Source organism: Pseudophryne corroboree, chromosome 10, assembly GCF_028390025.1.
Source record: "Pseudophryne corroboree isolate aPseCor3 chromosome 10, aPseCor3.hap2, whole genome shotgun sequence".
NCBI lineage: Eukaryota > Metazoa > Chordata > Amphibia > Anura > Myobatrachidae > Pseudophryne > Pseudophryne corroboree.
The window spans coordinates 21,253,500-21,266,488 of record NC_086453.1 but is presented as its reverse complement, the minus strand read 5'-3'; the positions used below and the strand labels follow the sequence as shown (position 1 = coordinate 21,266,488).

The window sequence follows — 12,989 nt, the reverse complement described above, 5'->3', positions numbered from 1 at the left end:
GGTTTTTTTTTCTTTCTTTATACATACATACTAGTTACGAGTATACTATCTCTTTATCAACCAGTCTATATTAGCAGCAGACACAGTACAGTGCGGTAGTTCACGGCTGTGGCTACCTCTGTGTCGGCACTCGGCAGCCCGTCCATAATTGTATATACCACCTAACCGTGGTTTTTTTTTCTTTCTTTATACATACATACTAGTTACGAGTATACTATCTCTTTATCAACCAGTCTATATATTAGCAGCAGACACAGTACAGTGCGGTAGTTCACGGCTGTGGCTACCTCTGTGTCGGCACTCGGCAGCCCGTCCATAATTGTATATACCACCTAACCGTGGTTTTTTTTTCTTCTTTATACATACATACTACTACGACATCTCTTTATCAACCAGTCTATATTAGCAGCAGACACAGTACAGTACGGTAGTTCACGGCTGTGGCTACCTCTGTGTCTGCACTCGGCAGGCAGTCCGTCCATAATTGTATACCACCTAACCGTGGTTTTTTTTTCTTTCTTCTTTATACATACATAGTTACATAGACATCTCTTTATCAACCAGTCTATATTAGCAGCAGACACAGTACAGTACGGTAGTTCACGGCTGTGGCTACCTCTGTGTCTGCACTCGGCAGGCAGTCCGTCCATAATTGTATACCACCTAACCGTGGTTTTTTTTTCTTTCTTCTTTATACATACATAGTTACATAGACATCTCTTTATCAACCAGTCTATATTAGCAGCAGACACAGTACAGTACGGTAGTTCACGGCTGTGGCTACCTCTGTGTCTGCACTCGGCAGGCAGTCCATAATTGTATACTAGTATCCATCTCCATTGTTTACCTGAGGTGCCTTTTAGTTGTGCCTATTAAAATATGGAGAACAAAAATGTTGAGGTTCCAAAATTAGGGAAAGATCAAGATCCACTTCCACCTCGTGCTGAAGCTGCTGCCACTAGTCATGGCCGAGACGATGAAATGCCAGCAACGTCGTCTGCCAAGGCCGATGCCCAATGTCATAGTACTGTTAGTACAGAGCATGTCAAATCCAAAACACCAAATATCAGAAAAAAAAGGACTCCAAAACCTAAAATAAAATTGTCGGAGGAGAAGCGTAAACTTGCCAATATGCCATTTACGACACGGAGTGGCAAGGAACGGCTGAGGCCCTGGCCTATGTTCATGGCTAGTGGTTCAGCTTCACATGAGGATGGAAGCACTCAGCCTCTCGCTAGAAAAATGAAAAGACTCAAGCTGGCAAAAGCAGCACAGCAAAGAACTGTGCATTCTTCGAAATCCCAAATCCACAAGGAGAGTCCAATTGTGTCGGTTGCGATGCCTGACCTTCCCAACACTGGACGTGAAGAGCATGCGCCTTCCACCATTTGCACGCCCCCTGCAAGTGCTGGAAGGAGCACCCGCAGTCCAGTTCCTGATAGTCAGATTGAAGATGTCAGTGTTGAAGTACACCAGGATGAGGAGGATATGGGTGTTGCTGGCGCTGGGGAGGAAATTGACCAGGAGGATTCTGATGGTGAGGTGGTTTGTTTAAGTCAGGCACCCGGGGAGACACCTGTTGTCCGTGGGAGGAATATGGCCGTTGACATGCCAGGTGAAAATACCAAAAAAATCAGCTCTTCGGTGTGGAGGTATTTCACCAGAAATGCGGACAACAGGTGTCAAGCCGTGTGTTCCCTTTGTCAAGCTGTAATAAGTAGGGGTAAGGACGTTAACCACCTCGGAACATCCTCCCTTATACGTCACCTGCAGCGCATTCTTAATAAGTCAGTGACAAGTTCAAAAACTTTGGGTGACAGCGGAAGCAGTCCACTGACCAGTAAATCCCTTCCTCTTGTAACCAAGCTCACGCAAACCACCCCACCAACTCCCTCAGTGTCAATTTCCTCCTTCCCCAGGAATGCCAATAGTCCTGCAGGCCATGTCACTGGCAATTCTGACGATTCCTCTCCTGCCTGGGATTCCTCCGATGCATCCTTGCGTGTAACGCCTACTGCTGCTGGCGCTGCTGTTGTTGCTGCTGGGAGTCGATGGTCATCCCAGAGGGGAAGTCGTAAGCCCACTTGTACTACTTCCAGTAAGCAATTGACTGTTCAACAGTCCTTTGCGAGGAAGATGAAATATCACAGCAGTCATCCTGCTGCAAAGCGGATAACTGAGGCCTTGACAACTATGTTGGTGTTAGACGTGCGTCCGGTATCCGCCGTTAGTTCACAGGGAACTAGACAATTTATTGAGGCAGTGTGCCCCCGTTACCAAATACCATCTAGGTTCCACTTCTCTAGGCAGGCGATACCGAGAATGTACACGGACGTCAGAAAAAGACTCACCAGTGTCCTAAAAAATGCAGTTGTACCCAATGTCCACTTAACCACGGACATGTGGACAAGTGGAGCAGGGCAGGGTCACGACTATATGACTGTGACAGCCCACTGGGTAGATGTATGGACTCCCGCCGCAAGAACAGCAGCGGCGGCACCAGTAGCAGCATCTCGCAAACGCCAACTCTTTCCTAGGCAGGCTACGCTTTGTATCACCGCTTTCCAGAATACGCACACAGCTGAAAACCTCTTACGGCAACTGAGGAAGATCATCGCGGAATGGCTTACCCCAATTGGACTCTCCTGTGGATTTGTGGCATCGGACAACGCCAGCAATATTGTGTGTGCATTAAATATGGGCAAATTCCAGCACGTCCCATGTTTTGAACATACCTTGAATTTGGTGGTGCAGAATTTTTTAAAAAACGACAGGGGCGTGCAAGAGATGCTGTCGGTGGCCAGAAGAATTGCGGGACACTTTCGGCGTACAGGCACCACGTACAGAAGACTGGAGCACCACCAAAAACTACTGAACCTGCCCTGCCATCATCTGAAGCAAGAAGTGGTAACGAGGTGGAATTCAACCCTCTATATGCTTCAGAGGTTGGAGGAGCAGCAAAAGGCCATTCAAGCCTATACAATTGAGCACGATATAGTAGGTGGAATGCACCTGTCTCAGGCGCAGTGGAGAATGATTTCAACGTTGTGCAAGGTTCTGATGCCCTTTGAACTTGCCACACGTGAAGTCAGTTCAGACACTGCCAGCCTGAGTCAGGTCATTCCCCTCATCAGGCTTTTGCAGAAGAAGCTGGAGACATTGAAGGAGGAGCTAACACGGAGCGATTCCGCTAGGCATGTGGGACTTGTGGATGGAGCCCTTAATTCGCTTAACAAGGATTCACGGGTGGTCAATCTGTTGAAATCAGAGCACTACATTTTGGCCACCGTGCTCGATCCTAGATTTAAAGCCTACCTTGGATCTCTCTTTCCGGCAGACACAAGTCTGCTGGGGTTGATAGACCTGCTGGTGACAAAATTGTCTAGTCAAGCGGAACGCGACCTGTCAACATCTCCTCCTTCACATTCTCCCGCAACTGGGGGTGCGAGGAAAAGGCTCAGAATTCCGAGCCCACCCGCTGGCGGTGATGCAGGGCAGTCTGGAGCGACTGCTGATGCTGACATCTGGTCCGGACTGAAAGACCTGACAACGATTACGGACATGTCGTCTACTGTCACTGCATATGATTCTCTCAACATTGATAGAATGGTGGAGGATTATATGAGTGACCGCATCCAAGTAGGCACGTCACACAGTCCGTACTTATACTGGCAGGAAAAAGAGGCAATTTGGAGGCCCTTGCACAAACTGGCTTTATTCTACCTAAGTTGCCCTCCCACAAGTGTGTACTCCGAAAGAGTGTTTAGTGCCGCCGCTCACCTTGTCAGCAATCGGCGTACGAGGTTACATCCAGAAAATGTGGAGAAGATGATGTTCATTAAAATGAATTATAATCAATTCCTCCGCGGAGACATTGACCAGCAGCAATTGCCTCCACAAAGTACACAGGGAGCTGAGATGGTGGATTCCAGTGGGGACGAATTGATAATCTGTGAGGAGGGGGATGTACACGGTGATATATCGGAGGGTGATGATGAGGTGGACATCTTGCCTCTGTAGAGCCAGTTTGTGCAAGGAGAGATTAATTGCTTCTTTTTTGGGGGGGGTCCAAACCAACCCGTCATATCAGTCACAGTCGTGTGGCAGACCCTGTCACTGAAATGATGGGTTGGTTAAAGTGTGCATGTCCTGTTTTGTTTATACAACATAAGGGTGGGTGGGAGGGCCCAAGGACAATTCCATCTTGCACCTCTTTTTTCTTTTCTTTTTCTTTGCATCATGTGCTGATTGGGGAGGGTTTTTTGGAAGGGACATCCTGCGTGACACTGCAGTGCCACTCCTAAATGGGCCCGGTGTTTGTGTCGGCCACTAGGGTCACTAATCTTACTCACACAGTCAGCTACCTCATTGCGCCTCTTTTTTTCTTTGCGTCATGTGCTGTTTGGGGAGGGTTTTTTGGAAGGGACATCCTGCGTGACACTGCAGTGCCACTCCTAGATGGGCCCGGTGTTTGTGTCGGCCACTAGGGTCGCTAATCTTACTCACACAGCTACCTCATTGCGCCTCTTTTTTTCTTTGCGTCATGTGCTGTTTGGGGAGGGTTTTTTGGAAGGGCCATCCTGCGTGACACTGCAGTGCCACTCCTAGATGGGCCCGGTGTTTGTGTCGGCCACTAGGGTCGCTTATCTTACTCACACAGCGACCTCGGTGCAAAGTTTAGGACTAAAAATAATATTGTGAGGTGTGAGGTATTCAGAATAGACTGAAAATGAGTGTAAATTATGGTTTTTGAGGTTAATAATACTTTGGGATCAAAATGACCCCCAAATTCTATGATTTAAGCTGTTTTTTAGTGTTTTTTGAAAAAAACACCCGAATCCAAAACACACCCGAATCCGACAAAAAAAATTCGGTGAGGTTTTGCCAAAACGCGTTCGAACCCAAAACACGGCCGCGGAACCGAACCCAAAACCAAAACACAAAACCCGAAAAATTTCAGGCGCTCATCTCTAGTGTCCACGACACCCATAGAGGGAGAATATAATAGTGTGCCCGCAGCGTGGCGAGCGAAGCGAGCCCGCAAGGGGCTGCGTTCCGCTCGCCACCCCTTTCGGGATTGTGTGGTCGGTATTCCGGCGTCGGTATTTCGACCGCCGGGATCCCGTCCAGCGGGATTACGTACTGATCCCCTTGGGATGTATGCATCAGAGGCCACTAATGCAAAGTACAACATTGTGTGTGCAGATTTCACTTCTGTGCGTTCGGCACAAAATGATTCCAACAATGGGCCGTCCCCAATATACATATGTACAGAGAGTACACTGGTGCAACCAGCGCTTTACATGTAAGCAGACCCTGGGCCATCCCTTCTGAAGAAGCAGTATTGCAGCAAATATCGGGCAGTTTACTGGACTTTTCAGCGCAAGTGCACCTATAATATCTATGATGCCAGATAATGAACCTATAGAATCTATCTATCTGTCTATCTGGATAATACATTTTACACATTGGTTCAGTCCCACTTCCAAATGAAATATTCCTTTGATCCATACCAAAAGAAGCAGTATTTTCCGGCACATCCGTAAACTGAATAAATAGCTATTAAGGGGGGATTCAAATCTTTTATTGCCCCTGATCTCCCGTCTAAAGTGACGGGAGATCGTGGGGCGATATTCTATGGCCCCCTGTTATTGCGCTGATCGCGTTAAGCAGCAAAACCCGACTAAAGACATGGGCGCGATCGTGAAAAGTCCCGTTTGGGCATCCAAATGGGACACTTTTCAAGCATTACAGCTCACCACCCCTGGGGGTGGCGAGCTGAAATGCTGATATTGCGCCCATCGGCAATAACATTTGAATACTGCCGGCGAGCGCGATGGGGGCGGGAGGTGAGCTGCAAGATTAGAATACTGCCCCAAGAATGTAAGAAAATTGTAAAAAAATGTCTTTATATTTTATGAGTTTTGTAGATAATTATCAAAATATTTAGTTAAATTATAAGAAAAAATCTAAAAAGACCATATAGATCATCTGATATATAAATCATAATAAATCTCAATCTATGCAACTTCTAAACAAATAACTGTCTATACATTGCATAACGGTATTAGGCAACTGCATAGATTAAGATTTATTATGATATATACTTTATCAGATTATCTGTACAGTATTTATATATATATATATATATATATATATATATATATATTTTATTTATTTTTTTACTGAATATTTTGATAATTATCCATATCTGCAAAATGAATAGAAGAAAGAGTTTGTAGAATTTTATTATGGTAATAGCCATTTATTTAATTTACGGGCGTGCTGGAAAGTACCGTTATGTTTGTTGGTGGCTTATGCTAGGGGTACTTTGCGTATACCCCACTATTTTTTAAGGGACTCACTGGTACTGTGAGTATGGGGGTCATTCCCAGTTGATCGTAGCTGTGCTAAATTTAGCACAGCTACGATCATGTTCCCAGACATCCGGGGGACGCCCAGCACAGGGCTAGCCCACCTCGCATGTCTGGCCGCCCCCCCCCTGCACAAGTACAAAAGCATCACACAGCGGCCATGCTTTTGTACTTGTGGAGTAACTCCCGGCCAGTGCAGCTCCTACGGCTGGCCGGGAGTTGATCGTCGCTGCCCCTGGTCGCAGCGGCGGCGTGTGACTTTACGCAGCCGCTGCGGCCCGCCACCCCACGCGGTCCACCGCGCCCCCATAACAGCGGCCAAACACCGCCGTGACACCCCCTCCCAACCAGCGTCCGCCTCTGCCTGTCAATCAGGCAGAGGCGATCGCTAAGGAATGACGGCCTTCAGCCGTCCGGCGCATGCGCAGTTCCGACCCGATCGCTGCGCTGCGTTAACCTGCAGCGAGCGATCAGGTCGGAAATGACCCCATAATGCACAATCCTTTCACCTATGCCTGAAAGCTTACCGGCCAATAATGTGCACTTTAGTTGTAACTATGATTATCCAAAACTGATGTCCAGGATATTACAGACAGTTACTCTAGATACCACGAAAATATTTCCTTATTATACAAAATCCAATGCTTATTGTGCCATACCTGGTAGTAGCGTCCATTGTCAAAGCATCCACACTGGCTTAATGGTATACAATCTTCTCCATCAAAGACGTAACCCTCATCACACTCACAGCCTTCATCGCAGAGGTCAGAGCACTCGTATGTGTCCGCGATGGAGGCGCAGCTGGTGGAACACATGTCTGCGCAGGGAACATAGTGACTGTGCGGCCAACACATCATGGCTGCAGGTAGAAAAAGTGAGACACTGTTACGTAGAGATAAACAACACACAACAAGGACTGTACATGCAGGGCCGGTTCAAGGGCGCAGAGCGCCCCGGGCAGGGAAGGGGCGTGGCCTAATACAGGGGGGCGTGGTGAGTCACGCCCCCTGTACATTGAAAGCGCCGCTTGAATGCTGAGCGGTGCGCGATGACGTCATCGCGCACCGCACAGCAAAAGGTCCTCTCCACGAAGAGAAACTAGACGCTATGCGTCTAGTTCCCTTCGTGGAGAGGACCTTTGCTGTGCGGTGCGCAAGAACCGCCACTGTGTACATGCATAATAATACTGTCGTCCTCAACAGCAAATAAATATATCCTAGTCAGAGGCAGAACTCTGGGAGGCAACGGAGTCATCTGCCGCCGGGCTCCTGCTCTAAAGGGGGGCACCTCTCCTCCCATTCTGTGACACCATTGAATTAAGCTCGTTGATAGCTGTTGCTGTCTTTTCAGTGGCCGACTTCCTCACCTTACAAATCACACCCTTTTTATTATACTGCAGATACACATTTTACAAGTGTCATACTCAGGATTAGAAACCACAACCTATTACACTGGATGCGGCACCTTACCGATGAAGCTGTTTGCTCTTCTATAGGAAGTATGAGAATTCTAACTATATGAAGTTACTTCTCTGACAATTACACATAACTTATAGTATAGTTAGAATCCTCATGCTTCCTGTACAGGAGCAAATAGCTCCATCAGTAAAGTGTCTGCTGTCAGTGTAACAGGTCATTGGTTCTAATCCTGTGTATGACGGCTAAGAAATGTGTGATTTAAAATAAAAGACAATTAAATGTAGAAATACAGTATATACATTTTTTTCAGAGCACTCCAAATACATCCATACACACGCACACACACGCACGCACACACACGCAAGTACACACACATACATACATATATTTATCTTAATATAGGAAATAGGGGGGCACCAATATTTATCTTGCCTCCGGGCAATTGTGATGAACTTACGCCACTGATCCTAGTTATTACTTATGTATTAGAAGGTGATTGGTTATCTTGGCCAATTTCTCCACTTTATCTCTCTCCAAGGCTTGATAAAACTCCCCCTTTATAATTTTAACTCAGCTGCATATTGATTGTCTGCAGACGTAATACTGTTGGAAAGGTGAAGTCAATAGAGTCTTTGGAAGATGGTGCAATAAATCCACTTTGGCTTACTGCGCCCTGCACGTACTGTAGGCCAACATTTGCCTGTTTAATAGTCATTCAGTAATATTTATAGCACCAGCAAATGGCTCCATCCTACTAAGACCTACAAATGAAGCCCTGCAGTGCCGTACCTACGCGTGTGCCAGGTGTGCCTGGCACACAGCGCAGTCGCACTAGGGTGCAACGGCCCCCATTCTCTAAAGTCAGCGGCTTGTAATGAGTCAAATTGACTCATTACAAGCCGCCTGTGCTGGAGGAGGAGAGGGAGCAGCGGAGAAGGAGGAGGAGCGAGAGTGCCACAGCAGCGCTATGTAATTGGTGGCGGCACCGCTGCAGCTGTCCCTCTCCTTCCGCATTGGCTGGCCGCCACTGCTGTGAATGCTGGGATGCACTTCCAATGCTCTGCCAGCCAATGCAGAAGGAGAGGGATAGCTGCAGCGACGCCGCCACCAGCTACACTGCGCTTCTGGGGCTTCCTCCTCCTCCTTCTCCCCTGCCCCTGGAGTTGCCAGTACCAGGAGCCTGACTGCCTGAGCCAACAGAGAAATGGTAAGTATCATCTATTCTATTCGTCTGTCTGTCTGTCCACCTAATGTGTTAAAGGGGGACGCTGTCTGCCGTAATGTGTAAAAAAGGGGACGCTGTCTGCCGTAATGTGTAAAAAGGGGACGCAGTCTGCCGTAATGTGTAAAAAGGGGACATTGTCTACCGTAACGTGTAAAAAGGGGAACTGTCTGCCGTAATGTGTTAAATTGGGAGGCTGTCTGCCGTAATGTGTAAAAAGGAGGCGCTGTCTGCCATAATGTGTAAAAAGGGCGATTGTCTGCTGTAATGTGTAAAATGGAACGCTGTCTGCTGTAATGTGTAAAAAGGGGACTCTCTGTGCCGTAATGTGTAAAAATGGGGGCGCTGTCTGCCGTAATGTGTAAAAAGGGGGACACTGTCTGACGTAATGTGTAAAAAGGGGGATGCTGTCTGCCGTAATGTGTAAAAAGGGGACACTGTCTGCTGTAATGTGTAAAAAAGGGGGCGCTGTCTGCCGTAATGTGTAAAAAAGAGGATGCTGTCTGCAGTAATGTGTAAAAAAGGGGGCGCTGTCTGCCGTAATGTGTAAAAAGGGGGATGCTGTCTGCCATAATGTGTAAAAAGGGGGACACTGTCTGCTGTAATGTGGAAAAAGTGGAACGGTCTGCCATAATATTTGAAAAGATGGAGCGGTGGCTGTGAGAGAGGAAGAACTGGGGGGGGGGGGGGAGAGCCGCTGCTGTAGCGCTGCTCTCCCCCGTCTGCCCACGGCTCTCCCCCGTCTCCCCTCCCGCATCTCAATTTTTTAAAAGTTGAATTGAGATGTCCATTGAATAGCCCAGGTCGGATCCATTACGACAAATGAATGTTGGAATGGATCCGACTTCAGTTGAATATACCCCTAAATCTTAATATGTGTTCTCTTAATAAATATTTCAACTTTGCTGTAATGAGTTTTATTAGCTAAACCTATATAAAATGGTCCAGTCACCCTGAGCAACTAATCCTATAATAAATCTAATTATTCTATTGTCTCTTGTTAATCTAACTACATTGCTCCTTGTTAATCTAACTACATTGCTCCAGGCTTCTGCAAGATCTGATTAGCGGCTGTATCTACTTTCTGCAGTATGTGTAATGTTTTGGGTTTTTTTCTTAAGGAGAAAACCTCCTCTTGCTAATGAAAAAAACAAAAACAAACACAGACAAGCAAAATAGGGTGTCATTCCGACCTGATTGCAGGGCATCGATCAGGTCACTACTGCTCATGCGTATGGGTACAAAGCGGATCGTTGCTGAACCGCGGATTTAGGAAGAGGGCGTTTGTGGGTGGCAACTGACCATTTTCTGGGAGTGTTTGGGAAAACGCAGGCGTGTCCAAGCGTTTGCAGGGTGGGTGTCTGACGTCAATTCCGGGACCAAACTGCACAAAATGTTTTTGCAGAGCTCGGCTGCACAGGTGTTCGCACACTTGCAAAGCGAAAATACACTCACCTATAGGAGCTGACTCTCTGATCGTGGCGCTGCAAAAAGTAGCTTGCGAGCGATCAACTCGGAATGACCCCCATAGACAGGAAAAAGCAACTGTGGCAGTAAATCCTCATCTATTATAAGACTTACCATAATATCCCTATCATCCGTGGCTGCTTAATTTCAAGCCTGAATTTCACCTGGTTTTAATCAGCCACAAAACCAGTGTAGGTCATAGGTGTCCCGGATTCAGGGGATATTATGGCCAGCCTACAGTGTCTACTGTAATATGAAGACGTATATTTTTGTCTTTCAACCTTTACTTTCTAAATACTTTTCTTAACCACATGCCTGGCATAATCGCAGTAAGGATTGCGTTACCTAGCCTGCTCGTGTCACATGCAACAGTGCTGCCCCGCTATGTCCCCCTCTGTAATGGTGAAAATCCATTCTGCAAAAGTGCAGAATGGACATCTTCCTGCTGCAGCGGCCCCCTGGAAGTGACATCACTCCCGAAATTGTGCCCCAGAATTCCTTAGGAGCGGCATTACGGGGTGCATGTGCCGGAACTAAACGTGCTGATCTCTGTGTGTGCAGAGATCAGTTGCAGCAGTGGGGACTGATGTCACCCACACTCCGCTGCACTCTGCAAAGATGTGAGGGGAGGGGCTACAACAGGGGGTGGGGGTTATCTGTTGGGGGTGTGGGGGTGTATGATGCCCCACAGTTTGATGACTATATAAAAAATAAAATGACTATATATATATATATATATATATATATATATATAGTGACACATGGGGAAGGGGGTTTACTAAATAATAAGGGCCTTTGACACTGGGAGTGAAGTTGGGATGTACTACCAGTAGGGGTGATAATGCTGGGAATTATTTTGCACTGAGGGGAGTTATGTACTTGGGGGAGGGATGTATTTTACAATAGGGGCCTATAGACATGGGGGGTGGGGTGCAAAAGTAAGTATGCTTAAGTATGTATTTTTTAAATAAAATATTTAAATATATTTTAAAAATACATTTTAAACTTTATTTAATAAATGTAAAAAAAAAAGTCAATTTTTGACAGTTTTTGTTTTGGGTGGAAAAAATGGTCAGTTTAGTGGTTATATAAAGTTTTGCAATCTCTGGATTCCATCATGTACTTACGACAGAGCGTATCGGTCCTCCACGTTATGTCTTTCATCCCGGCTTGGTTGCAGGCGGCGACGTAGACCGCGATACTGCTGCACAGCGTCATGCTGTCCTCGCCATTGGTCTGGCACAAGTCGGAGACGCAGTCATTCAGGAAGGAAGTGGGGCTGACAAGGGCGTGGCATTTTGCGAATGGACCAGAGGGGTCACTAATAATGCCGCAGTAATGCTTTTGTGAAAATATTTTCTCCTTTGCCCCCTGGCAGGAAGGACAGGGGTTACCCGTGCCACCACACCCATCACACCCCTGTCCTTGAACTCCGGGAACTTTCCACTTAGTTCCAAACTCATGAATCTCATTAGGTGTTGCCCCTACATCGTCTGCAGCGTTCCCATTGTAGTTACCACAAAGACCACACATGTGATTCCTGTAGTTGCTCGGAACAGTGACCCTGACTTGGTTCTGGAGGTCAAAGGTCACCAATAGGCCGAAAGAAGTCTTAATTAGCTTGCCTAGACCGTAACACTCAGCTCGTACTTGACCAGCCAATAAAGTGCTTGGAAATCTGAAGGCCGCCCCATTGACCTGAAAAAAAAAACAACCACAAATTTAAAAAAATGGCAATTAAAAAAAACTGAAGACAAAAAAAAAAGAAATAAAATGGCAAAAATAGCACATTTTTAGAAACCAGTAACAGCCAATCACAAAGTACACATACATATTTATGTTATATGCCCATTTTTACCAAATCCAATATAAAGAGCTTCTATCTACAGTACATGCAAGACCATGAACAACACTACACCAAAATATAACGCTTCACTTATCACAAAATGACTTCTAAATTGACCCCTGTGCTCTACCCAGGATACCTGCTGCCATTGAGGTTACAGGACTGTTTCTAAGTTGCACCAACTCTGTAGAATGTCCTCCCTCTTACAACGATACATTATTCTAGCCATATTCCTATTGGGTTGTGGCTAATATACTAGCGTTCGGAATGCCGGCGGTCAGAATACCGACCATGGCATCCTCCCTGCAGCCTAAACCTAACCTCACACCCCGGATCTTATTTCTCTGTCTGGCCGGCAATAGTCATTCCGGATACCGACGGTCGGGATTTCTGCCCCAGTATTCTTTAGTGGGAACTTTCTTTTTCTTTTTCTATGCTTGTAACAGTACAGGAATTCTAGGGGGGGGGGTTCCAAATGCAAGCCACAATCTCCAATCTGCGGAATTTTGGAGCAAGTGCGGGAGTTTGAGGGGGCAGTAAATGACACTAGTAGCGACCCTGGAACATACATGTGCACATTAGTCTTTTTAAACACTAGTGTATGTAAAACAGTATTGATATTTAACACTATGAATGGTCAATAGTATAAACTAAATCAAACA

General features: G+C 46.4%; 1 protein-coding gene across 1 annotated transcript in view; it reads right to left on the bottom strand.

Annotated features, from left to right (window-relative positions):
- Nucleotides 1-12,989, bottom strand: part of FCGBP (Fc gamma binding protein) — a 98,049-nt gene that overhangs the window by 52,687 nt on the left and 32,373 nt on the right. Inside the window, exons 10-11 of the mRNA XM_063942205.1 lie at nucleotides 11,609-12,179; nucleotides 7,034-7,233 (exon numbers count right to left, since the gene is read on the bottom strand). Coding sequence (XP_063798275.1) covers nucleotides 7,034-7,233; nucleotides 11,609-12,179 — 771 coding nt within the window. The remainder of the gene's footprint in view (nucleotides 1-7,033; nucleotides 7,234-11,608; nucleotides 12,180-12,989) is intronic.